Raw genomic sequence first — 27,700 nt, forward strand, 5'->3', positions numbered from 1 at the left:
TTTTTGTTTTAACTCAAGAAGGGCTTTTATTGTTTTTAACTCACTTCCTGGGAAGTTAATTTTTAAAACACTCTTACTGAGTTTGTGCATCACTTGTGCTACATTCAAAAACAATAAGGCCAACCAAAACCCTCGGTGATGGGGTGAGCACCCCATCCAGGCTTTGACATGGGCAATCAAGCCAGGCCCACCTCTGAGGTCTGCGAGGGCAGGCCCAGCTGACGTAGCCCCTTGAGACTCCCACCCTCCAGGCCCCAGTGTAGAGATGCTCGAGGAAACTTGTGGATCTGTGATCAGCCTCCCATGAACTCTAAAAAAGTGTTCTTAAAAATAGTACTGAATTATTTTTTAAGCCCTGGGTTACAATGCCATAGTGCAGAGGAGCCAGGGAGAAATGTGGGCCCACTGACAATGAGCCACATTCTGCTCATAGCCTTAAAGACACCTAGAAACTATATTACAGATGCATGTGCCAGTGCAAGACATGCAGTGTGCTGTGTGCAGCGGACGGGCACACACATGCGTGTGCGTGGAGGTGCGACATATACCCACAGGCACAAAGATGAGCAGGACACAGACGCTCCTCCAGCCCCACCCCCCTTTCTTTTTCAGCACCAGCCTTCCTGCAGTAGGAGCCCCACACAGGCAACTGAAATCCCTTGTTTGGCCCATGTTTTCAGGGGAGGTATCTGAGGCCTGTTTTATTTTCCTTTGGGGGTCAACCGCTTGAGCATTTGGTTAGTAAATGCCAAGCCAGCCAGGCACGGATCCCAGGGAGATCTTCTCTGGGAGAAGATCTTCCCAGGGAGATCGAGTCTGCCCCAGCATAGCCAGGCCCACACACATGCTCCAGCACACCAGCTCTGTGCAGGCCAAATGTCAACTGTCTTGGGGGTGAGGCAGTGGCAGGAGGCCCCTGTGGCCACTTGCCAGCATGCACATCCCACCAGGGTCCCACTTTTACTGCTGCCTTCCAACCTGGGCAGTTTGTCCTTCGTTGTAGGAATGTGAGAGCAGTTTCTGGGGCGAGATGGGCAGGCCAGTGTCAGAGCGGAGGTGGATTCCAGTTACTTCAGCATCTGCAAGGCCACAGCCCTGTGAGTCCAGGGCCCTTGGTCGGGCCTCCCCTGGTGTCTCTTCTACAGAGGAGCCATGCAGGGAGGGAGTGAATTGGGCAGGGAAGGGGGGTGCTCCTGGCTCAGGCCTCTGCCCAGAACTTTCATTTAACCCATTCTCCAGATGGTGCCAAGTGCGAAACAATCAAGGAAGGTCAGCCCACCCCACCTGGCTGCCAAATAATGATGAGTGTGCTGGGGACCACCCAAAGCTGTGGGAGAGCTTTTCAGATGTTCCCAAGCGGGCCTTTACACACCACCACCCTCCCGCCACAATGTTAAAAGCAAAAGACAACAAAAAAGGAATCTGAATTCTCTAGTGCTGGCTCCTGCCTCAGTGAGACCCAAGAATATCCCCTGAGGACTCAGAGCCTCCATATCAGCATTCTCATTAGACAAGAGCTCTTGCAGGACCCCCCTGAGGTGGGCAAGGTACAGCCCTCCATGTGCATGAGGCAACCGAGCCAGGCCTGCCTGATTCCCAGTGGGAGGTCTCTGCTGTGGTGGCAAACCAGGCCTCACCTGCTAGCTTGGTTTCCTCCCTCCTGCCTTGCCAGCTAGCTGGGTGGGCTTTCTAAGGCACCATGGGTACCTCTCTTTCCCACAGGATGGGTCCCACCAGGGAAAGCCAGGACAAGGAGAAAGGCCTCATGGGATCCCTGCCCCCCAAACCCCAGATGACGAACATTCCAATCCTGTCCCTGGACTTGTGCGCTGAGGTCATGCAGCATGACAGAAGGAGGAGGGCCGGAAGAGGAGCCACAGTCCTCAGCCCCCTGCCCGCAGGGGCGGCTGTCGGCATGAGGGCAGTGGGCCTTTGGAGGCGTGGGATGAGCGTGCTGCCGGTGGCCCTGGGCGCATGCAGGGGCTCAGGATGCAGCCTCATCTTCTTGGACGCCGGGGAGCTCCAGGCTCTTGCCCCCTTCACCACACCTGTCTTTCCTGTTCAGGGGACACCAGGGGCAGAGGAACCTCAGGGGTCAGAACATGCACTCAGGAAGACACTCTTACACACACACAGCCATTCCTTTCCGCAGTTTCTCAACCACTGCCCCCTGCCCTCCCCCACCCCCTGCCGCCATCTCCCCAAGTTCACCTGAGTCTTGCCCCCTGCATTGTGGCCCCTTGCCGGTCTCCCTATCCCTAGTCTTAGCCCACAACCCTCTGTGGTTCCCTGTTGCCTGGAGATGAAGTCTAGACTTCCCAGCCTGGCTTCCAGAGCTGCTCACAAGCTGAGCCAGCTGACTCCCCTGCATCCTTTAGTACCAGCTGGGTCACACGCCCTCCATGGTGGCCTAGCTCAGCCCCCCTCATCCTGGGCAGAGGGGCTTTGGTTTTGTATTTTCTTTGCCTTGTTCACAGGGCAGAGTCTACCTATCAGTCTTGAAATTCTGTCACATATTTAATGGATTCCTGTATCTGATTATTCCCCTAAGATTTTTCTTTTTAAAATGACGAATGGATAGGTTTTGGTATTTAAAAAATCAATCCCATTTAACTCTACTGTAGAGCTTCACCAATTATCCCAAAGCATAAAAAACAGAGTCTATCAAGGACAAATGTTGGGACTTTGATGAGGTTGGTAAAACCTGCTTTTCAAAATTAAACTTGGGTCACAGAATTATAGAATTTTATAGCTGAAAAGGATTAACCCCAATCCTTTCACAGTCCATATGATTAAACTAGCCTTTCTCCCCATTAATATGTCCATGAAAGGACAATGATCGATGATTGCCTTGTTCAGTGGTATTCTTGGGACCCAGTTCTGTGCCAGACATGGACTAGGTGTCTTTAGCCTGTGACTGCCTTGTGCCACCACTAGGGGGCGCAGAGCCATGGGCATGGAGCTAGAGTAACCAGCCATCCAGGTTTGTTCATCATCATGGTCCTACTTAATGCCTTTTGTCCTGCCATAATTAGTAACAGCTTCCTCTTTCACTCTCAAAAGTGGCTCTGTTTGAATGCAAAATATGTGATCCCCTACACTAAACCCAGTTCCAGCATGGAGGCCTGCAGACTTAGAGGAGCCCAGGCAACCCCTTCTCCTTGCCCTGGCCACCTCACTGAAGAGACAGGGAACTGAAAATAAATTCAGTTCTGTCAAGGCCTCTCCAAAGGCCCAACCCTCAACCTCCACTGGCCGGGAAGTTTGTCAAGTGGATGGCAAGCTGTTGTATATGGTCTTTACCAAGTGCAAGCAACCTCTGGCTGGAGCAGACACCAGCTTGTCCACTACGATGGGACCTGACACTTCTGAAGAGCCCACTTACAAAAAACCAGTGTCTGGGACCCTGCACAGCACAAGTAATGCTACTCCTTCTGGAGAGGCTGGGGTACCTGGACAACGTCTGGCACTCACCTCTCTAGGGAGCATGCCTTCTCCACACAGCGGGTGGGAGAGGCAGAAGATTGGGGGGCGTGCACAATGTCTCCCCTCTGCATACCCTTCACAGGCCAGAGGAAGGCAACCAATGTCCCAGGACCACCTTCTGGTCCAGGATCCCCTCACAGTTTTCTCTCTGCAGGTCTGTGCACAAACTCCAGCAGGCCTTGTTTGGCAACCCAAACTGACTTTTATTTTAATAGAAGAAGGTGGAAAAGCTGAGGACGAGGCTCACAGAGGTTTGGGGAACTGCTTTTCTGACCTCTCCTAGGAGGTGGTGAATGCACATGCCTGGTTCACAGTACGGAGCCTTTGGCAAACAAGAGTTCCTCTTCCCTGGCCCTATCAGCCAGCCTGTCCATATTTAATCGCTGGACAAGTGTTTACAAAGTGATGCCTGAGCACATGGCCTCAGCAGTAGCTGGAGGTAGCATGGGCTACTCAGGAAAGCTAATAGTCCCCCAGGCCAGGAAGAGTCAGCAAAAGTGCCTCTCCTTCCACAGACAGGCAGCCTTCTACAAGGAGCAGACACGATGCCTACAAACCTCGACTAGGCTGCCATGCACTGAGAGCAGAGGTGTGAATGCGGCCCTCCTCTGAGACCTGGCTGAGTCCCCACGCTCCAGGCTCAGCCTACACAGCCCAGTGACAGTGAGAGTCGCGGGGATATACCACAGCCCCCAGCCACCCCAGGGAGCACCTTGCAGGCTTCAGCCCACCTGTACTTACGACAATAGGTTTCCTGGAGCAGACATAGATCGCTCTTCCCTCCGAGCTTGGGGCTCAAATGGGTTCCCAAAAGAACGCTTTCTCAGCATCGACTTAACCAGGATCTGGGGAGGACACACCAGAGTGAGGAACACAGGACCCCAGGCTCCCAGACACACTGGCAGCCTCCATTCTGACCCCCTAAGGGGAAAGCTCCTGGGTGGGCCCTGCTGAGACTCCCTTTCAGTCAGCAGAGAAAGGAAGAGTATTCCAAGCAGAGGAAATGGCAACAGCACAGGGGGTGATGGTTAAGGGTGAATTCTGGGACTGGTGAGGAGCTCAGCACAACTGGTACATGGGGGTACCCAGAGACCAGGAGCAGACTATGAAGGGTCTGGAATGCCAGGCTGAAAGCAGGGGCTTTATCCTGAGGACATGAGGAGTGCAATCAGGAAATGCCTTACAGCTGAGGTGGGAAGGATGGCGTGGAGGAGAGGCTGTGGCAGGCAGAGCAGAGAGGAAGCTGCACACTGGCCTGGGGGAGATGCCTGGGCAGGGAGACGCTGCTGTACCCTGGTTCTCTGACTTTGTCCCTCCTCCTGCAGCAAGGACGGTTCTAGGCCCCTGCCTATACACACACACACGCCTAGTGTGGGGGTGCATTCAGTTGTTCTTTTACCCATTTATTCATTCATTCTTTCAACCAACAACTATTTATCGAGGGCCTACTATTTGCCAGACACTATTCTAGGCACAGGCGCCACACTGAAGCAAAAATTCTTGCCCTCGTGGAGCTTATGTTCTAGTTGGGGGGACATGCAGTAAATAAGACAAATCAGTAAAATATACGCTAGTTAGTGGTAAGGGCTAAGGAGAAAAAAAGAAAACAAGGTAGAAGGAGACAGTTGACAAAGAGGAGGTGGGAATTTTAGATAAGGGGCCAGGGAAGGCTCACTTCTCACTGAGGTGACTTTGGAGTACAGGCCTGAAGGGAGTGAGGAAGTGAGCCCTGCAGATATCTGGGCAGGAGCATCCCCCAGGAAGGAAGGTTCTGGAGCAGCAGCTTATGTGGCACATGGTTAGAGCTGAGCAAACGGAGGGAGAAGAGAGGTAAGGCAGTGGGGAGATAGGGGTGGGAGGTGGGCAGTCTGCGCAGTGTCTTCTAGGGAAGTCAAGACTGTGGTTCTCACTCTGAGTGATATGGGAGCCTAAGTGAGCAGGGTCTCAGCTGAAAAGTGACATGATTAGTCACCAGGACCACCCTGCCTGCTGAATTGAGCAGCAGCCATGGTGGGGGTGAGGGTGGAAGCAGGGGACAACTTGGGAGGCCATTCCAGTGGTTGAGGAGAGGGACAATAGTGGCTAAGACCAAGGAAGTAGCAATAGAGACCCTATGGGAGCTGACTGGTTCCAGGGCCCTCCTAGAGTCCTGAAGCTCTATAGATCATAGGAATGAGCAGGACTTTGGCCACCTGGCTCTAGCTGGGCCTGGACCCAGTAAGGAGGGCTGATGTGCCCAGGCCTGATGTCACCTACAGCACAAGTATCAACTTTCCCTTTGCCTTGTGATTACCCCGACTTGCTATGATACCTCAGTGCAGGGCAGGCCATGGTTCTCAGTATCCCCAAAAAACCCCAAGTGGCCACAAGGGGCTACACGAATAACTCCCAACAGTTAACATGGAAGATGTCCAAAGGAAGATGAAAAAAACTGAACTGTGAGAGGAAAGTGGAGAGAGCACATGGATGGGATCCAGAGGGCACAGGGCCACCTCTCCAATTCAAAAACTTCCTAGGCCTTCTTACCATCATGTCCTTGGCAGCTAGTACAGTGCTTGGGAGCAGGGAGGGAAGGAAAGAGGGAGGAGGGTGGGGAGAAGGGAGGGGAAGGGGAAGGGGAAGAGAGGGCTGGGGAGAAGGAAGAAAATGCCTCTTCCAGTCATGGTGAATGTTGACACTCAGTGAAGGCAGTGTATTTTTAAAATCATTCACTCTCCTCACCAAGTCTCCTGGTCTCCCTACCATGAGGCTGAATAACATGACCTCTTTCCCCACTACCCTCTAGCAGGGTCTCAGTATGGATCAGCATTGGGGCTGGCCAACCAGATGGCCCTCTGTCCCCCAACAAGGCCCAGCATAGAGCAAGTCTCAGGCAATGGCAATGTCCTCCTTAGGCCCTCCCAGGACAAGGGAGCCTTCTGCCCCTCACCCCCTTACCACCGTGGTCCAGCTGGGGATGAGCCTGACTGAGTTCTTCACCTCCTCCTCCGTCACCTCCACCACACTGCAATGCTCTTCCTCTGAGGGAAGGGGCTCCTCCCCACTCTTGGTCACCCAGGGGTGCAACTGTGGAATTGGGAAGGCAGGGAGAGGTCAGATAGACAGATACCGTCAGCAATGGACCATGGGCATTCAACCAGCAATTGCCTTGAGGGGACCCAAAGCCCACAAACCCCAAATCCAAACCCAATATATAATCTATATATCTTGGTGTAGGGCTCTCTAGAAGGAGAAACTGAGGCCTGTTTGTTGTGTCCAAGACCAGTCCAGCCCAAGACATCTGGCTGCCCAACCTTGATGTCTGGCACCCCAATCCTTGTTTCAGGATTCTTGTCTAGCATCTTCAGGATTAGGTCCTTAAGCTCCTCACTGACCTTTGGCCTAAAAGGGGGGAAGGAAGGAGATGAGGGAGAGATAGTTAGTGAGGATTCTTTCCTGCCCACCTCTCAATCCCCACCTGCTCTGGGATTCCCTGAATACTACACGAAAAGACAGAGTCACACCCAACCCTCATTTCTTCAAGAGCAAGAGGGATACCCCAAGGTACCAGGGTAGAAGGGGAGTTTAGAACAAGTAGATGGATATCCTTCTTTCCTGAGCAGGAAATAAAGCCATCTCCCTCAGGAGGCAGGAGCCACAAACACAAATGCAGTCCCAGGGGTACTGGACACCCCCTGGCTGGCAGAGATGGTGAGGATAATGTGAGAAGAGTCATTTTATGGAACATCAGGGGCCTTTGCCCCACTCGCCATCTTATCCTCTCCTCTGCCTAGGAGGTAGCCAAGAAAGACTCCCATTTGACAGAGGAGAAACTGAGGCCCAGAGAGGTTAGTGGGTTGACATATTGCTACCCAGAAGAGTGAGGGCAGGGATAAGAGATTCAGGGGAAGAGGGAACAGCACTCTCAGCCCCACACTGGCCTGGACATATTTCTGCCCAAACTCCAGGCTTCTTTACTACCAACATTTTTGGGAAGCCCGTCTGGCCAAGCCTACAGAGAAGGAACTCACTCTTGGGACTGTTGACTTTGGATCGCTCTGCTGTCCTAGATACTTAATCCCTTTTACAACTCCTGGGCTGGGAAGAAAGAGAGCTCTGGCATGGGGTACAACAGGAGGAAAGGTACAGAGACAGACAATTATAGGGAAGGGATGGAATCTAGTTGGCTAGTGCTGTGTGGGAGGAGGTGGCAGAGGTCCTTGAATGTCAGGAAAGGGCCTCTTCATGTGGGCTTTGTGAAGCCTTGGAAAAACTTTAAGCAGGAGATATGGTGAGATATGTTGTGCCATATCAGGGTCGCCCTGGCCTGATTGTGGTGGCTGAACTGGAAGGAGGCTGGCAGCAGGGAGACCAAAGACAAGGTGGCTAGACAAGGTTGAGAACAGAACCAGTTAGGGGTGCAGGTGGCAACGGATTCAAGAGATATATGAAGTAGACTGAACAGGGCTTGGGGACCAGACTGGAAGTGGGCACAAGGGAGCAGGAGTCATTGAGGACAATACCCAGGTTGGTTTCTGACCTGCCTGGGGGACTTTGATCAGATGGCAGTAGGGCCCTGAAAAGTAAGGAGCCATGGTAGCCAATATCATAATGAGAAGAACCACAGATGAGCAGGGAGACCTCTCCAAATAGTCGCTCTGGGCTCAGAGACCTCAGTCACAAACAAAGGGACGGGGAGGAGGGAGTGGCTTTAAATCCCAGACCCACTGATAACTCTCCTCCGGAGCCTCCACTTTTCCATCTACAATATGGAGAAGCACATTGCTACCTTGAAGCCCTCCTACCCCATTTGAGGAAAGTAGAGGTTCCCCATGGTTCCAGGGTGTGTGTAAGGTTGATGCCATTAACCCCACGTAAGACTTTAGAGAAGGAGCAGTGTCAGTATGTGACCTGGGGTCATTTGTGCCCAACTCCTGGTCTCAGAGTTCCATTTGTACAATGGAATCCAATCAGATGTCTTTGAGACCTTGCTCTACAGTCCCACCCCTCCATCTGCTCAGGGGCCCCTCCCAGGAAACAGCACCCCCACCTCCAGGATCTGCAGGCTGGGGTGGGGCCTTCAAAGGGCAAATGCTCTGCTACAACTCAGACACGACTCCCTGGGGGTGGGCAGGAGCCCCCTTGATGGGCAACTCACTCCTCAGGAAACACCACGGCCTCATTCTTGATCTTCCTATGCAGGGCCAGGACGTAATCATCGATGAATGGGCACTGTTGGGTAGAAGCAGACAAAGGATGCAGGCCCAGGGCCTCAACTTGCCCTGGAGGACTGACCCCATCTATTGGTGCGGCCATCTCTTGGGGGGGTGCTCTGGGCTCCTTAACAGATGAGAGAAACCTTGTCTAACTTGTTCAGGGCCTGGCACACAGTAGGTACTCAAAAAAGAGTGACTGAACAAATGAGTCATTGAGGGAACTACGAGGCTGGGTGTACCCACTGGCCTTACAGCCACCTGCAGAAAGGCCTCCCTTTCCAGGGCTTGGAGTTTGAGAACACGTTCACTGAGATTCCCTCCTGCCTCTCAGTGCAGTCACTAGAGTGGGAGCACCTGTGGACAGGGATTTCCGCCAAGTCAGTTGAGTGTTCTCAAGGCCCAGCCTGACCCAGAGCAAAAGTTAAGGACGATTTGTAGAAGGAAGGGAGGGAGGGAAGGAGGAGTGAATGAAAGAAAGAATGAATGGCATCAAGGGCCAGAAGGACAGGGAGTGCTCTGGTGGAGAGGTGGCAACACCACCATCTACACCTCCCATTGGGATGTCTGCTGTCCCGGAACTCCTTCACATGAATCTCCTCCCAAGGGTCAGGAGAAAACAGAAAAAAGCTTTTCCCTCAGTCTTCTCTGAGCCAGGTGGGCCCTTTCAAAAGTCACTTTGCTTTAGGACATAAAGGAAGGGACTGCAGCTGTCATCGATCCTGGTTCAGCTAGGCCCAGCCCATGATGCCAAAGGTGTGGGCCTGCCCAGCTCTGCCAGCCCACCCAACACTCACCTTGCCATAGACAAAGCAGTATAACGTGACTCCAGTGGCCCACACATCCAAGGCCTAGGAAGAAACAAGATCACATCAGTCCCCCAAAAAGAACCAAGACCCCTCACTCAACTAGCCTCCCGTGGGCATACTGGGAAACTCCTTCCTCAGTCGTGTATTCACTCAACAAATACTCCCACTCACTTGTTCTATGTCTGACCCTGTGCTGAGCACTAGGACACAGGGATGACCAGAACAGGGCCCTTACCTCTCAGGGATTCCGAGTCTCCTTGTAACAGACCCCAACCAGATGCATTTCTATCTCAACAGGTGCAAAACTACCTTTACCTACAGGGTCACATTTGCTGTACCCATGGTGCACCCCAGAAACCATGGTATGTACTAAACTTAGACTCACTAAACCAGCTCGTCATCCCTTTTCCTAATAATCCACTGGAGAAGTCACCACCTACCTTCTTTCTGACACCAGAAACAGCCCCTGCCCATACCAAGGCCCTGGCCTTGGGTCACCTCCACAGCTCCTCACAGCTCCTATATCCCGGGTTCTAACATTGTTCTCTCTACATTCTCCCCTTCTGGAACCCCATCTTCTCTCCTGGTTTCCACTTTCCCTCATATGTGAATGATTCTCAAATGTCTACCTATATATTCCTGCCACAGATGCCTCATCTGAATCCAACCAGGGAACCAGAGAACACCAGACAAACACAAACTGACATCATTCTATAAAGTAACAGGACTGTTCTCTTCAAAAATGTCAAGGTCAGAATAGACAAAGAAAGTCTGAGGAAATATTCCAGATTAAAGGACCCCAAAGAGATATAAAAACTGAATGCTGTGACTAACACTGGGTCAGATCTTGGACCAAAAAAAAGGGAGGGGACATTAAAGGACAGGATCCACACAACTGATGAAATGTGAATAAGGTCATTTAGATAATAGTCTTGTATCAGTGATAAACTTCCTAATTTTGATAATCATACTGAGGTTATGTAAGAGAATGTCCTTGTTCTTAGAAAATATCTGCTAAAATAGTTAGTGGTAAAGGAGGATAACGTTTCCAACTTAACTCTCAAACGGTTCAGAAAAATGTAATATGAATCACATAAATATAGGGAGAGATGGTGAAAAGGTAAATGGGAGGGACAAAATGTCAATAATCGGTGAATCTGGGTAAAAAGATACATGGGAGTTTTTTTGTATTATTCTTGCAATTTTTGTAAATTTGGAATTATATCAAAATTAGAAGTTCTTAAAAAAAAAATCTCTGTCTACATCCCTGACCTCTCTTTTGAGCTCCACACCCACACACATGTCCAAATGCCTCTTGACCATTGCCTCCTTGGCAGGTGAGAACAGGCATGTGCCCAGGGGAACACACTACACGGCAGCCCCCTGTTCAGAAAGCTGTGCCCACTGCCTCTGTCAATTAGGGAGGAACCACAAGCCCCCAGGCCTTCTAAACTCTGCCCAAGCACCATCATGCCCCCTTCCCTGTGCCCTTCAGTGCTCTCGTACATTTTCTGGACTCCACCTCATGCTCGAATCCTCCCCATTCTTCAAGGCCTAGTTCAAACCCTGCCATCTCCAAAAAGTCTGAGGGGAGCCTCCAGCTTCTTCCCAAACATGAGCTCTCCTGCTCTTTTCCACCATCTCCAGAAGGACAGAGAGCTGGGCTGTCTGGGCTCTGTCTGTTCCACAGCCCGGCCCGTACTCAGCGCAGAGCAGCTGGCAGAAAATATCTGCAGGGGAGACTTGGGGCCATTTTGCTGGAAAATGAGAGGAGGCCAAAGTTGAGGAGTTTTTCAAGACTCCAGGAAGAGGCAAACAGGAAGGAGAGGACCATGTTCAGTGTTCACTCCTGAGACATAAGGACCCTGACACCCTCAGGTTGGAAATGAGGCCCCACTACAAGCTATCCCACCCCTCCACCTGAAGCCCAACTCAGCCTAGGTCCTAGAAGCCACCTTCCCACTGAAGCTCTGGCCAGAATCAGAAATGGCTTCAGGGGCCATGAATGCTGGAGTCCCGGCTGTGCTGGACAGCTGAGCGTCGTTCCCCTCAAACTGGTTGCTAACGCCAAAGTCAGCAATTTTCACATGCCCATCATCTCCCAGGAGCAGGTTGGACGGCTTGATGTCCCGGTGGACGATCTTCTGGCAGTGCACTGCAGAGAGAGGCAGCTTGAGTGCTGGCGTGGGGACCAATGCCTGGAGCCCCCCACCCCACCTGCCCTCACCTGGCCAGGGAAGGCCATCTCAAAGTGTAGGTGAGAAGGAGTGGGGCCATCCCAGTCCATGCACGCACTCATCTCAGGAGGACCTCGAAAGGGAGTTTCGGGCCTTCTGCTTCACTACGCAGTGGAGACACCAAGGCCAGCCCAGGCTGTTAGAAGCAAAGCCAGGACTGGACTGTTAGGAGTTTTGGACTCCAAATGGAGTGCTCTCTGGGGCAATCAAGACTCCTGTTGCTGAGGGGGGCCATCAGAGGAAATCGGGAAAGGAGGCTCTCCATTGGCCATCTCTGGCCCTCCCTCATGTTATCTACAGTGCCAAAGCCTGTCAAAACATTTCCCCAGTCTCTTCCCCCACCCAACCTGGTTAGAGATGTTCTTCCTTCTTGGACTTAGGGTGGAACAGTGAGGTATCCTGCAGAAGTAGTCCCTCAGGCTTAGGGACTCTGGGCTGAAGGGGTTTCAGAGAGAGAGAGAGAGGGACTGCTGGGATGAACATGGCTGGAGTAAGGAGCAGCGTTCTGCAGTAGGCTGAGAGCTCACCTTGCTTCCTGGGTCTGGGACTGCCAGGAAAAATGGCATCTCAGGCCAAGATGGCCAGAGATGTCCCAGCTGAGAGAAGCCACTGACTCTACCCCAGCTACCCACTTGTGGGCTCCCTACTCAGCAAATATCTTCCCCTGGACCAACAGATCCAAAGATGCTGAAGAGGAGGGAAGATGGAAAGGGCAGGAGGAAAGAAGCGAGGAGAGGTGGAGGAGAGGAAGGCTAGGGGCCAAGGGAGTGAGTGTCACAAAACAATAACAACCAAACCAGTCGTCCTGTAGTGACTGCCTCCTATGTGCCTGGTGCACACAAGAGATTTGACACATACCCACTGGAGTGCAGAGGCTCAAGGGGCTGTGTATTTGACCATGGAAAAATGGTCTCAAATTCTTATCTCAAACCCTGGCCTCTCCCCTGAACTTGGGCTCTTTATCCATGTGGATATCCAGTAAACATCTCAATGTCAATCTCAATATTTCTTAGTAACATGTCTAATTCAGAACTTGATTTCTCTGTCAGCAACGTACTCCACCACCACCACCACCACCAAACAAACAAAACAGAAGACCCCTGTTCCTCCTCTAGTCTTTCCTATTCAGCTTCAGCTAATGGCACATTATCAACTGCTCAGGCCAAAACCTCAGGATCATCCCTAACTCTCCCCTCTTTCAGACCCCATATCCTATTCATCAGCAAGTCCTATGGTCTCAACTTCTAAGATATATTCCAGATCTGACAGCTTCTCATACCTGTTTGCTGCACTTGCCCCATCTATAAGAATCAGGCCTGAGCTCCCTGACCACAGAGCCTTCCCCAAGCAGCCTTGACCCTCCCTTCTGAGGACCAGAATCACAAGGAAGGTCTTCAGGGCCTGGTGCCTCCATTCATCTGCCTGTCCAGCCCCTGGTTCTGACCAATGGGCTCTGGGAAGCCCTTCACTATGATTAGGTGAGTCTTGATAAGGCTTTAACCAAAAGCCAGATGGGATTAGTTTGTTTTTGGGCGGGTGGGTGAAGAACACAGCATGGGAGACAACAGGCCCTCAGCTAAAGGGAAGGGGCCAGGACGGGAAGGTGTGGAAGCCAACCTGGTATAGGGTTGTGCTGCCACTTGTCACACCCAGGGTGAAATGCCCCCTTCCCATAAGTCTAGACCCTTGATAGGGACTTCCTGCAAAGCCCTCCACTCTGTGTGCCTCAGTTTCCCCATATGTACAAAGAGAGTGTTAATTAGGGGGCACTGGAGTGACTCAAATGAGATAAAGATAATCCTGTTCCTGTTATCTCAGCTAGGTCCTCACCCTGTTCAGGGAGAGAATACGCTCCTGAGAGAGATGGGCATCACTCCTGTTTCACCTAGAAACCTAGGTGTCTGAGGACCTCCCTCCCCATGACCAATTAGTCATCCAGTGCTGTTCCCGCTCAGCTCCTTCATGTCTCCTCCCCACTGACCTGTCCTAATCCAGGCCTCACCATCTGTCACTGGGGTTGTAGAAAAAGCCTCCTTCCTAACCAGCTGGCCACCTCTTGCCCTTATTTAGCCACCACACAGCGGCCAGAAAGAGCTTTCTAAGATGCAAATCCTATCATGCCCCTCCCTTCCCAAAGCCCTCAGGGGTTTACAATGCTGACAGGATAAAATCAGGAAAGTCCTCAGTGGAGGTATTGCCAGCCCTCAGGGTGTGGCTTGAAGAGCTTTCCAGCATCCGGTTTCACCACCCTCAGCCCCACGTTTCAACCAGATTTTACTTCTCCCCATTCTCAGATAGGACATGCCCCCTCCCCTCTGTGCCTCTGCTGTGCAGTTCTCTCTGCTTGGCGTACTCTCTCTTATCCACCCCTTAAGCCTGGCCAGGGTCTTCAGGACCCTGGTCACAAGTGGCCTCCTCCAGGAAGCCTTCCCTCAGTGCTCTGACAGCCCTGTGCCTCCCCAAACTTAGTAGGCACGGCACTCAATCTGCCTGCTTAGTTTCTGTTCCGCCCACTAGACGGAGATCCGAGTTCACATCTGGGTCTTGTCATCTCCTCGCCTCTAGCTGTCACTCAGCAGGTACTTATATATGAATGAGGTGAATGAGTGAATAAGTGAGCTCCACAGATACAGTCTGAGCTAACATCCTCCGTCCTGAACGCGCATCACTTTAGGGCCCTCACGGGAAAACACACACTTCCTCACCCACAGGACCCATGACAGGACAGACAGCTGGACATCAATCTCTTCCTACATCTCTTGAGGCCCTGTGCACAGGTTAAGACCTGGCTAGGAACGCAGCAGAAGAGATATAGACACAGAACACCCAAGGGACAGCCCGACCTGACGGCGACTAGCCGGCACGCGTCCAGGAAAGTCAGCCACCGCCCCCTTCCCCTTCCCACCCGAGCAGCTCGGCCCGCCCACAGAGCCCATGTCACGCCCCCAAATGAAACTGATTGGTAGATCAGCGCTGACTGACAAGAACTGCTAAGCGCCAGCTCAGCCTGGGCTCCACCCCTCCGGGGTCTCCCTCCCCTGTCCCCTGTTACAGGGTGCAAGCAGCCCCTCACTCACAGTACTCAAGGCCTAGGATGATGTCCCGCAGGTAGAGACGAGCTTGCTCCTCCGGGAAGGGGTTGTCACTGGGGACCTCCATGACGGGCCTACAGGAAGGGATGGGAGGAGCAGTGTTCAGCTGAGTCCGAATGAGTAAAAGCAGACAGCCGGTGAAGGGGGACAAGGGCGGGGCCATTTCGGCCCCTCGGGACGTCCCGGGAGCCCTCTATGCTCAAACTGCTCCCCAGAACCCAAGACATTAGCTATTTCTCCTATATAATGAAACACTTAAAACACACACAGACCCAAATATTCCTTTACAATCTTTATAATTGCAAATTAGCTTTATCTTAATTTCTGATTGGCTTGGTATTCCTTCTTTTAAGTACTTAATTATCCATAACCAAACTGTTGTAAAGATGCCAGTGTTTTTTAAACTGTAGGTCTAGACCTAATAAAGGGTCATGAAATCAATTTATTGGTTGGTTAATGGTTTGTTTGTCTAATGAAGTAGAATTTATTAGAGTATATCACATTAATAAAGATATGTTTTGTAAAACTTTGGTTTCAGTTATAGATATGGATGGCAATGTAAAACATATTAAGTTGAATGAAGGCCAAAAATGTTTGAAAGCCTCTGAATCTTAATAGAAGGATGCTACTCTTGGCACCCCCCACTCCCCCCAGAGAGACAAATCACAAGCCGTACATAGCATATATTCAAGGTCTGGACAGTTAGGGCCTCTGGTCCACCCAGGCCTGTGCCCATTACCCCATGTCTGCTGTTTTGCAAATAGCCTGGGAAGGCCAAATAGGGCAGACACGAATTAGAACTGTGTGACCTTGGGCAAACCACTTACCCACTCTGAACCTCAGCTTCCCCTCTTATAAATGGCAGCAAACGGAGTCCCACCCACCCAACTCATAAACTTGTAAAGCTGAAAGAACTCTTTGTGCTTTGAATCCAGGTAAGAGCCTCATCTCTACATATTTGCTTGAGAAACGCTTCTTTCTTCTCCCTCTCCTCCCTCATAATCTTTCCAGTTTTTTAAGGCCTGGCTCAAAATCCACCCTCTCTTTCAGAGGACTCTCTGAATGTTCCAGCCTCACTGACCCCCACCAGACTTCAAAGAATTGTCCTCTTGGTCTCTTGTTTTCCCCGAGACCAGACCTCCCCAAGGGTAGGGCGCTGGCCTCTGCTTTGTCCTAGAGTAGCTGACCCTGGGACTAGGGACACAGGGAGGGAAAAGAAGGCCTGGATCAGACTTGGCCTGACTGATTGGGAAGGAAAACTCACCCCTTTCTCAGGAGGTCAAACACTGAAAGAAAAGAAAAGAAAAAGTAAGTAAGGTGCAGCCAGGCTAGCAAAGCAGGTGATACCAAGGTCCCTCCCTATTCTGGAAGGTAGGAGAGGGTCAGACATCCAAGCATACCTGAGGGAAGGATGGGACAAGGGTGCCAGGGTATCAGAGGAAGTAAATGGGTGCGAGTAGTTTTACTATGGCTCTGCCTTATCTGATTCAGCATGGATTTCTTTTCTGGGAAGGAGGTGGGTAACTGAGGCTCGGAGAAGGGGCAGGAATTTTCCTAAAGGTCATAGCAGATAGGCAGGTAGGTCAGGGAGTGAAGACTAAAGCCTTGGCTTTAATTCCTAAGCCAGTGTTCTTTCTGCCCCATTTCAGGGCCCCTAAACCCAGCCATGAAATTAACATTAACAACAATCTTGTATATAATGACTCATTTACTGCTCATATCAGCCCTATGAGGTAGACACATTGTCCCCATTTTACAGGTGAGGAAACTGAGGCACAGAACTATCAGACAGGATCTGGGAACCCATATCACATAGCCTGCTTCCTGCAACTACCTGATCCACTCTCTCTCTGATCAGTGGAGTGGGGGCTTAGGAACATTTGTTGAATCTAACTGGATATTCTCAGCCTGGGTAGGCCGGGATGGGCAAGGGAATTCAGGGCTTGAGAACATGTTCACATAGCCCATCTGAAGGTCATGTGTGTCCCTGGGGAGCCCTTGGACTGACCCCAGGTAAGCTACTTTGGGAACGAGCTGGGTCACTTACCCAAATAGAGATTGTCCTCAGCTGGGTCATCCAAAACCTAGTCAGAGGGAACAGATATGGGAGCAGGGGTGGGGGGCATGGGGTGGGAGTCCCAGACTTCCTTGTACTCACCAGCCCCGGGCCCCCCAGGAGGTTCTGCAGTGACCCCAGACAACGGAGCAGTAACTGTGCAGGCATCAGACAGATGAGGCCTCAAAAATCACTGACCCTCAACCCTGGCCCACCAAGTGACATCGAGCTCTTTTCCCCTCCTACTGTGACAAGGGGCTCACCTCTTGTTTCTAGGTAGTCCCTTACCCTCACTGAGACCTTGAGAACATCCCAGACCAGGCTAAACTGACCCCAGACACCTCCTTATAGCCCCCACCCCAAGTCTAGCACTGTCTTCAGAGGCCTTAGCCACATCTACTCCAGTGAGAACCCTAGGTCTGTGCTGAGTGTTCCTAAGCACGGGACTTGGGCACGAGTTCCCACCCACTCACCACTGCTTCCTACCTCGATCAGCTTGACTACATTCACATGGTCCAGCTTCTTCAGTATGGCAATCTCCTGGTACACTCGCTCCAGGGGCAGCAGCTGCTTGGCTGGTCCTCCTTGGGTGGCTTGGGACCCTCTTGGGGGAGGGCGACCTGGGACCAGGAAAGTGAGTCAAGCCCCTGTGGCAGGAAGCTGGGCCTCACCACGGCCCTGCAACCAGCCTCAAGCAAGAATTTTGTAAGACCATGGTCTTGTCCCCAACCCACCCAGCACACTCCTACCACCAGGCCTTTGCTCATGCTGTCCCCACCTCTACCCCAGTCCTAAAAAAACTAGCTACGGACCGAGGGCCCCTCCTCCTCTGCCCCCAGGCAAGGAGCAAGGAGCTCCCAAGCGTAGGACCCAGCAGATACATACGTGGAAAGCCATACTGCTTCAGTAACTTCTTTTTGGAAAGAACTTTCATTGCCTGAGGAGGGAGGGGCAGAAATGTCACTCGTGTGTAGCCACCAGAAGCTAGAACAGGCTGGTTATACGTGGACAGAGGTCCACAAAGGAACACTGGTGACTGCCGCCAGAACTGAAGGTATGGCCTAGGTGTGTGGTTAAGCTGTGTTAGGGAGTGGCCATATCTGAGTCTAGGCCTTACCCTATTTCCCCAATAAGCTTTTGAGGGGCCCAGCCTCTGCCGGCATATTCTCAGGGTCAAGAAGCTTCCTCTTTTTACTAAGCATACCCTTAGGGACAGGAGCTCACTCCCTCTAGAAGCAGCCTTGTCCTCCGTCTTCCCAGCACAACCCCTGCCCACCTCCCAGGCTTCTGGGGCCTGGCCAGGGCAACACCTCCCTCCCACCCCCAGACTCACATAGTGCCTGTCTTCACTTTCGTTGTAGGCCAGCCTCACCACGCCGTAGGCACCCTGGAAATAGGCACTGGTCAGTCCCGCCCGGACTGGGCAACCGCCCCCTCCCCCCACCGCCCCACAGTACTAGTTCAGGGAATGGGCAGCCTGAACAGCTCCAGCCCCCTCCCCCCACAGCCCAGCTCCACCCCCACCACCAGCTGGCCACCAGCAGGCATACGTTTCTGGCAGACAGGGAGAGGACTCCTGCGCCCTGGTAACTGCCTCTGCCTGGCTCAACACAGCTCTATGCTCCCTCAGTCCCCTTTTGTCTTCCATCAAAAACTAAGGAACCAGGAATGGGGAATCATTTCCCACCCCTTCCTGGGTATTTCCTAGAGGACAAAACTTTCTTCACTTCTAAGCTGGGGCCTTTCTGGCTCTACCTCACATTCCCGGGGGAGGAGGAACTCTCGAGCAGAGGATCCTGACAGGCTGCCTCCACAAAGCCTCAAGAGAGAAGTCCCCACGGCCTGTCCCAGTCCTACCTTGCCAATCTCACTCTGCAGCTTGTATTGGTTCAGCTGTACACAGTCCTGAGGGTAGGGAGGAAGGGAGAAAGAGGGGAGCATCAGGTAAAGCTTAACCCAGAGGCAGTACTGATCCCACCCCAGAAGCCTGTTCAGGGCCCAATCCTGGCTCTGGGCCCCTCACTCTCAGACCCCACATCTCATCAGCCTTTCAAGTTTGGATGGGGGAAACATGGCAGTGTCCATGCCACCAAAAGTGACAAAGGCCTTGGATAGTGCTTGCAAACATGAATGGTGAGCCATGGCTGTACTCTACTCCTTAGGAAGTGGTGAAAGAAAAATGCACTGATTCCTGCCTGAATGCTGGTGTCTGGGAGACCTACATCTGTGAGAAACACATGAGCAAGTATTTCTAGAAGCAGCTAAATGCAAGGTCTTGGCTGCATGGACAAGAAAGATGAGGAGAGCCTTAGGGACAGGAGACCAGAGCCCCGGCTCAGGCATAAAATTTTAGCCCAGCCTCTGCAATCAGTAGATTGCTCGCTGGGTACCAGGATTCACTGTTAGATCTAAGTGGCAAGGACAGAGCCAGTGGGTCAGAGGAACAGAAGCAAGAACAGAAGCTGGAAGCATGCTGGCAGCTTCTGAGTCAGAGACTCTAAGAATCAGGACTAGAAGTGGGGGCTAAAGCTAGGTTAGACTTTGGGTGGGGAGGATAGACATACTATCTATCTTCAAATCTCTAAGAGGACTTCTTGGGGGATAAGGGAGGAGCCTGTTTCTGAGGCCTGGTGTAAGGGTAGAAATGGTGGGACTTATAAGAGGCAGTGATTGTCTCCCGTGATCGGTTCAGATGGAGCTCCCCTGGTGGGAAGAGCCATATTGTGAGATAGCAAGCTCCTCAACTCTGGGGGGTTTGCAAAAGCAAAGGCTCGGCAGCTGTGCGGCGGGGGCCAGAACAGAAAATCATCTTCATTGAGGACTACCGAAAAGCTCATGAGGACCCCTTAGCTCTGCCCCACCAACCTCTGCATCTGAGATGGCCACATGGTGGGACTCAATGGTGGGCCTCCGCCAGGCCCGTGGAGAGATGTGGCTGGCAGGCCCTGTGGCATAAGGCCCAGCCTGGGCCTCCAGGCAGCTTCCTGCTGGCCGCTCTTGCAGGGAGAACTTCCTAGATGAAAGGCTGGGCCGGGCTAGGGGGGGTCTTGAAGCACCACCAGGGATCACAGAGGCAGCTCTTGTCCTTGGCAAAGGGTCCACACCATTTCTGGCAGGCTCTGGGCCACCTCCTGCCTCCTCCAAGTGGGCCACATCAATGGCTGCCACTCGCTCCACCAACTCTGCCCGGGGGTCCTGGCAGCAGACTGCTGGGCCCCCCTCCATTGCCACAGTTAAGGGGTCCTCTGTGCAGCCTTACTGGGAACCTGAGAAAAGAGGACAGAGAAGGCTTCAATCCTAGCCATGGAGTATGGAGGTCAGATTTCCAGGCCCTTCTCCCATTGTAGCCAGAACCCTTAGGTCCCACCTTCATGACTTTGCCCTACCTGTTCCCTCTGCCTGAGTTGCCAGCATCCAAAGTCAAGTCTGTCCCTGCTAACTAAAGGAATTTCAGGAACTCATCTGGCTGTGCTGCATAGCAGCTCTCTAGACCTCAGTATCCCCATCTGTAAAACAGGTACGGTCATGTCCGCCTTGCCGGCTTCACAGGGAAACAGGGAGAAGCTGATATTCTGGAATCAGGACAGAGAGACACGGGCAGAATACTGAAGGCCCAGCAGCACTGGGAGAAACAGAGTCCAGGGTCAGCTCAGGCCCCACCCAGCAGACAGCCCAGTGACTCACCAGCCCCACCCTTGACGGCAGAGCATTCCAGTGCTGCTGCCCGGAAGCTGAGCTGGGCACTGGTCACGCAGAGGCCTCCCTGATACTCCAAGCCAGTCACTTACCTCCTCCAGGAAGGCCTCTCCAGGACCACAGAGCAAGTTTGCCATCTCCCATTACTCCCTTTCCTGCCTCGGCAGAGTCTGTAGCCTAGGACAGGGTCCATTAGGGGAGGGACTACTGCTTTGGTGGCTGTTAAGAGAAACTCCACTAAACAAAAGGTCATTCCTTATTTTTCCTGATTTTTTCCTTCCAGGTTATTTGTGTGCCCAAAATATTTGTCACAGCTGCTCAGGCTGGAAATGTTCTCCATGGCCTGGCCTTACACATACCCTGACCCTACGGCATTCTGAACCCCAAACCAGGCCCCAGGCTAAGGACTCAGCCCAGCTTGAACCCCAAACCAACATCTGACCCCAGCCGTAGCCCTCACCTTCAGCCACAACCCTGGGTTGAACCTTGACACTCAAACTGGGACTCCATCTCTGCTGGAGGCTGAGCACGGCCCCACGCCCACCCAATGCCCTTCCTCCTTCCTGGGCCAGACTCAGCATCTTCTAAGGAAAAGGAAGTGAGTGGACTCCTGACCCTCTGCCCTTCCTGTCTGGTGCTAACCTCCTCTGTACTCACACAGTGACTTTAAGAACATAGCCCTTTGGGCGCCTGGGTGGCTCAGTCGTTAAGCGTCTGCCTTCGGCTCAGGGCGTGATCCCGGCGTTCCGGGATCGAGCCCCACATCAGGCTCCTCTGCTGGGAGCCTGCTTCTTCCTCTCCCACTCCCCCTGCTTGCGTTCCCTCTCAAGCTGGCTGTCTCTCTGTCAAATAAATAAATAAATAAATAAAAAGAACATAGCCCTTGTTCCCCCATCACCTTGCTTTGACAGATGTCAAGGAGGTAGGGCTCACTAGAGCCCACTGGCCACAGAGGATCCTGGACTGCGTTCCAATCCTGCCTGCCAACCTACTGTGGTGGGATCCGAGGCAGGCTCCTTCCTGACTCGGAGCCTCAGTCTCTCCATCTGTACCATGGATGTAGGACCTTCTCAGATTCCCTAGGGCCACAATAAGGCTTAGAAATGGATAGTGGGCAAGTGTGTCATCCAGAACTTCTGTGCTTGGCACACAGTGTGTTGAGTGACTGGAAACCTAGAGGCAGTAGAGCTGATGTTGACATGCAGAAAGCAAGGGAGAAGGGAATCCAGACCGGCAACAGGAAAAACATGAAGGCCGGGCTTTGAGGAATGAGGGGACAGTTGGTGAGCCTAGAGCATCAGAGATGCCTCCCTGGAGGAAGTGCGAGAATGAGTGGGCCTGGAACATCAAAGAAACCTCCCTGGAGGAGGTGAGGGAAGCAGGTAGGGCTGAACATCAGGAAGGCCTCTCTAAAGGAGATGAGGAAGGTGAGTAGGGCTGAAGTATCAAGGAGTCCTCCCTGAAAGAGATGGGAGGGAGGGACAGTGAATGCAGCTGATGTATCAGGGAGGCTTTAGGAACCAGGCCACTTGCAGGAAGGAAGAAGCCAAGGCTGAAGGGAGCCTTCCAAACCTGGCTGGCCCATCCCACTGCTCCCTGTAGATGGACCACTCTACTGCCCCTCACCCTTCTGCCATGTAGCCCCCTTTCCTTCTACTAGAATAGAAAATCCATAGATTAGGGCTCTTGTCTGTCTTGTCTCCATAAGATCATTGGTATCTGCAGCTCAATAAATAGGAGTTCAATAAATATATGTTGAATGAATGGTTGCCATAGTGATCATTATAGTGCTGTCCCCAATCGACCTGGGAAAGCAGCCTCACAAAGGGGACCCCAACAAGCCTGGGGCCCCAGTCTATGGTAGGGAATGGATCAGTGTCAGGAGCTCCAGCTCTCTGCTCTGCGGCCTCCAGGTGGACAGAGGCCACAGGTGGTCTTGGCCCATACAATTTGCATATGATTTCCCTAAGGCTGTTATCCCAGCAAGAAGCCATCCTCCTCTAATTCCCTTCCTTCCCTCTTCTCAGATGGGAAAGTGTGGCCCAGCAAGGGCCAGAGACGGGCCCAGGCTCACACAGTAAGTCAAGGCAGAAGTCTTTCTCCTCCAGCCTGGGGTCCTGCTCCCAGGTTAAGGGCCCAGGCTCTGAAGCCAGGCTGCAGGCTGCATCTCCTCCTGGTGTGGGCCCTTGGGCAGGTGACTTCACCTCTGCACCCCAGTTTTCCTCATCTATAGAATGGGGCTAATAGCAGTCTCACCTCGCTGGGTAGTCATGGGGCGTAAAGGTGTGAACACTACCCATGCCAGGCTCAGGACTGAGTCTGCCACTGGGGAAGCTCCGTAAAAGTGAGTTGTTGTGCTGCTGTTGTTGCGATTGCCTAGGACACGCTGTGGCCCAGATGGATGTGCAGGCGGCATAAGGCGGCTATGAAGGCTGACGTCAGGCCCTCCACCCTCCCTCCTGCCTGGATCAAATTCAGGTGACTAAGCATGTCTGTTCAAGAGGCAGTAGGGAGGTCCCAAGTTCTAGCCTCATGTCCAGGCGACAGGGCCTAGCACCTGAGGCTATGCGTCTGATGGCATGTGTCCACATGTGAGAGAATGTGAGCAAGCAGGGATGTGGGCTGTGGTCATGGGGTCATGGCGTGTGTCTGTGAGGGGGTGGGAGGGCTGTCCAGATAGAGAAGCGCATCAGCATGGAGACAACTCTAGCGGTGTGGTCTACACAGGTGTGTAAATGTGTTCATGTGCACTGGGTGCCTTTAGGTCTTCATGTACATGTGCTCCAGAATGGGGGGTGGGGTCTGCATGGGGACCATGGAAACCCTATCTCAGAAGGTCAAGTTTGAACTTCCCACATGGTCACCTGTCCACCAGGCTAGGCTGTGTGTCCTGGGCAGGCGCCACCCCTCTCTGAGGGGCCACCCAGGGGAGCTCTCAAGGCCCTCCCCAAACTGAGGCCTCAGTAGACACTTGGTTGAAACTGACTGGGTAGGCAACTAGGGGCTATATGGGCAAACAGAAGGATGGACAGACAGGCTAGGACCCAGGCTGCGGGTCCAGCATGGACTCTATGGGCATGAAGAGCCTCCCCGGGACCAGCCTAGTCCTGTAGCCAAGAATGACCAGACTGAGGTCCTCTCTCACTGGGAAAAGCTACCCTAATCCTGTCCTCCCAGACTTGGGCTGTGTTGCCTTGGACAAGTCACTAAGACTCTTGGAGCCTCAGTTTCCTCATATGTGAATCAAACAGGAGGCTGCCATCTTGCCAACTCCAAGGGCTATAGAAGGAAGTAGATGAGATTGGACAGAGAAGCAGTTTGTGCCTGAGTGATATGGGGCTAAGAAGTGTCTATATGTAGCAGCCACCAAGAGAGAGAGCCTTGATGTACAACGTACAACCCCGTATCTGCCCCCTGGCTCCAGGATGGCCGGGTACATTGATCCCCTCAGACTATGCCCCCCACCCCAAAGTGTCTGGCTACTTCCAACGTGCAGACCCTGGCTCCAGATGCCTGCTAGGCCTGGCCTCATCCTCAGGACGTGCCCCATCCACCTGGGTCGCTCAGAGGAGGCCCAGAGCAGGAGAGAGCAGGCAGCCCCTCAATCTTGTCCAAATGTTCAAGCAGCCCCTTCTGGGATGACTTCAGGCACCTCAGATCTCACTCTGAGTTCTGGAAGGCTGCCATGAATCTCAGGGCCATGTTGAGCAGCTACCATCCAGGCAGAAGGACATGGCCTGGCCATCCAAAATCTGGCCAGAAGGGAAGGCTGCAAGAAGGCGGTCTAGCCATTCAGGCCAGACAAAGAAGGTGGCCCTGACATCGCCAGGCTGCCTCACAGGAGCCGTGTTTATACTCCTGACAAGTGTCTGGACAACCCTGGCAACGGGTACCCTCTGCAGCTCCTGCCTCCGCCCGGGATGACTCAGTTCTCCTTGAGGGAGGCCCAGGCATCTAGTGCCAAGTCATGCTTAAGGATGCCTACTGTGAGGACGCCCCCTCCCATCATCCCTAGAGAGGCCCCAAGCTCTGAGGTGGACTCTGTGCCCAATCTGGCATGGCAACCCTCAGTGCATCTTTAGCACATCTTGGCTGATGGTCTCCAGGCATCACCTTCTATCTCTGCCCCTCCTCATATTCCATACCAGGTCTGCACTTCCAACCCAATTCTTTCCAGCCAGCTGCCGCCTCCCCACCATGTTCCTGGGCAGCTCAGACCCACAGGGTTCCCATTCAACTTAGCATTTCCCCCAAGTCTGCTCTTCCTCCTCTGCCTGTTGCAGAGATAGGTAATGTCATCCTCCCAATTCTCCAGAAACCCAGGAACCCATCTTCTCCCTTTCACTCATCCTTGCTCCCCTAGCCCCACACTTACTCTCTACTCTGGCTGCATCACACCACTCGCAGCTTCCCAAACTGCAGACTCTGTTCTGCTGCCAGGCCTTTGTACAAGCTGTGCCTTCTGCCAGGGACACACCTCCCTCTATTTTGCTGCTGGAGGACAGCTCAGATATCTCCTCCTCTGGGAGCCCTCCTTGATCTCCCCACTGCTGGGTGAGGTCACTAAGTTGAACCCCTTACAAAGTCAGGAGTTAGACCTCTGCTTTTCTTTCTCACTGCTTCTGCCATTACCGTCTCCCCACCTCCAGGCTCATACCCTGACCCCACCCCACGCCCTCCTCCACACCAGTTGCTAGAGGGAATATTTCTAACATGCAAATATGGTCACAATTCTCCCACACCGGGCCTTCCAGGAACTTGGAATCTGGAGGATAGAAGAAGAGGAGACCTAGCCTCAGACTGGGGGCTCACAGGGTAGGGAGCAGCCAGAGAGACGCCCGGGATGCAAATCCAGAGTCACTCATTCATGCAACAAATACTCCATAAGCAGCTCCCATGTTAGGTGCCAGGAAATAAAACCATGAACCACAAAAACAAAGTCCCTGCTTCCATGCAGTTTAATTTCTAGTAAGGGCAAGAAGCAACAAACAAGAAAGGCAGTAATTAACAGATGACATATGCCAAGTGGTATGTACTATGGAGAAAAATACAGTCATGTAAGGGGAATCAAGAGTGAGGGGCTGGGGTTCCTATTTATAGTGTGGTCAGAAAGGCCTTTCTGTAAAATGTGAGTAGAATCTGAAGGAAGTGAGGAGGCAAACAGTGTGCACATCTGGGAAGGGCATTTCAGGCAGGGGAACCAGCAACTGCGAAGGCTGTGAAGCAGCACTGTGCTCACACTGTCTGAGGAACAGCAAGAGGCTAACGTTGCTGGAGTGGGGTTCTGCAAGTGAGAGGTACCCAGTTGAGCAGAGTTACACCTGGATGAGAAGGCCCAGCCATTCGCTGTGCCTGACCCAAGGGGCAGCTTCCTGGAGGAGGTGGTATGTAAGGTCTTCCGTGACCACCGAATAAGGACTTCAGAGGGGGAGAGGATGGAAGTTCTCACTGCGCGTGACAAAGAGCCACTTTCGGCCTGGGACTCAGGGCTTGGCTTTGGAGGGGTTTGTGGATTGAGACCAGGAGGCCTCAAAAGCCAGAGGATGGTACTGAGCAGGGCAATGACTCAGATGGAGGAGGTTTAAAATGATCCCCCTGCCCGCTGTGGGGACTGAGGGTGAGAGACCAAGGAGGAGGCAAGGGTCCCCAAAGTCTGTGAGCCTGGGACACGGTCCGACACACAGTGGGTTCTCAATCTGTATGCTGAATGAAGGAATGAGGGCTGCGTGGGGGCCAGTGCATCCTCAAGGACACGAGCTGTGCGATCCTCCTGACTCCGTGGCCCACATGGCAGGTACACAGCCCCGTATGCACCCACAAAGACACAGGCCTGTGACCTGTGGCATAACCTTGCCTACACACCTCTGCACCCTCGAGACGCACACATACCCCTCCCCAGAGACGCGCACGCCTACGTCCATGTGATCGGCCCTCACACACCCGCCATCCAGTCATGCACTCCCCACACACATAGGCACGCTCCTGTGTCCACGTGACACACACACCCACCTCCAAACACACACACAGGTCCCCGCGCACGTGTGCACCCTTCGAGCACCAATTCTGTGCCTATTAGGCCCCTGAAGCCGCAGTGCCCGCTTCTTCCAACCCCTCCACCCCAGCCCCGTCCAGGGGAACGACTGCGCAGCTAAAGCCACACGCCACATCTGCCCCATTCATCCACCCTCCCCGGCCCCCGCCGCCTCTCCCCAGTTTTTGCAGGAAGACTCAGCGGAGCTCCGCGTAGGAGAAGCACTCAGCGCCGATCCACACGTGGGTGCACAGGTCTGGGCCCACTCTGCAGAGACACGGCCTCCCACCCACGGCCGGGGCGGGGGTGGGTAGTGCGCCGGGTATGAACGCAGTCCCGCAGACAAGACCTGGGGAAGCGACGCAGATGGCGGAGCGACCGCAGACATGCGCTCCTGGCTGCCGGCGCAGACAGAAGCGGGCTCCGGGAGGCACCTGGTAGATTCGGCCCCCCAAAAGGGGGGAGGATCCCCGCACCAATGCGGTCCCAGAGGCCCTCGTTAGACGCGGCCTCGTAGACCATCCCTCTTCCCTGCAGGCTCGGAGAAGACGTTCGGGCGTTCGTCCTCTCCCGCTCCCCGCCCCAGGTCCCCTCCCCACCGACCCGTACCTCGGCGCCTGGCGACCGTCTCCGTGGCCGGCCGGGCGACCAGGCTGGCTCCCGACGTCCGCGCCCCGCCCCACCCGCCTCTCCCGGATTGGGATCGCAGAGCTGAGACCGCGGGCGCCGCTGCTCCAGACAGCTCTCCCTCCCTCGCCGGCCGCCGCGCCCCGCCCGCGTTCATTGGTTGTGCAGCGCGGCCCGCGGAGCCGCCCAATCCGTGCCGGGGACTCCCGCCCGGCTCCTGGAGGGGAGGGGCCACGGCGGGCCGAGGCTCAGGAGGGACCCTCCCCCTGCGGCGGGGCTGGACCTCGTCACGCCCGCGACTCCCCAATTAAGGCTACCTGGGCTCCCCCCACATCCTTCCAAACCGCGGCCTGGGCCTTTTAGTCGGACCTGGAGAGTCCAAGTGCTTACTTCGCAAAACCCTTTGTCTCCTCCCATCTGGGCCTGGCTGGGGCAAGGGCGCACCCGGGATGAGGGGGTGGTGGGGGTGGGGTG

General features: G+C 53.5%; 1 protein-coding gene across 3 annotated transcripts; it reads right to left on the minus strand.

Moving 5' to 3' along the window:
- CAMKK1 (calcium/calmodulin dependent protein kinase kinase 1) lies at nt 1-27,343 on the minus strand. 3 transcript variants are annotated; one of them, XM_026517908.4, is made up of 16 exons: nt 27,209-27,343; nt 19,738-20,138; nt 18,730-18,777; nt 18,206-18,259; nt 17,758-17,809; nt 17,359-17,492; nt 16,864-16,900; nt 16,081-16,102; nt 14,802-14,890; nt 11,443-11,642; nt 9,476-9,529; nt 8,624-8,697; nt 6,780-6,867; nt 6,424-6,552; nt 4,228-4,331; nt 1-2,057 (listed from the first exon to the last, which is right to left on the minus strand). In XM_026517908.4, exons 2-16 carry the CDS (start codon nt 20,095-20,097, stop codon nt 1,985-1,987), a joined length of 1,518 nt encoding a protein of 505 aa, XP_026373693.2. In that variant the 5' UTR covers nt 20,098-20,138; nt 27,209-27,343; the 3' UTR covers nt 1-1,984. The 3 variants fall into 3 exon arrangements, with proteins under 3 accessions (XP_026373693.2, XP_057174122.1, XP_057174123.1); XM_057318139.1 differs by lacking the exon at nt 27,209-27,343 and adding an exon at nt 20,259-21,417; XM_057318140.1 differs by having other exon boundaries at nt 1,974-2,057; nt 4,218-4,331; nt 27,209-27,333.
- Nucleotides 27,344-27,700: the final 357 nt, after the last annotated feature.

This window comes from Ursus arctos, unplaced genomic scaffold (assembly GCF_023065955.2).
Source record: "Ursus arctos isolate Adak ecotype North America unplaced genomic scaffold, UrsArc2.0 scaffold_24, whole genome shotgun sequence".
In the NCBI taxonomy this organism is placed as follows: domain Eukaryota; kingdom Metazoa; phylum Chordata; class Mammalia; order Carnivora; family Ursidae; genus Ursus; species Ursus arctos.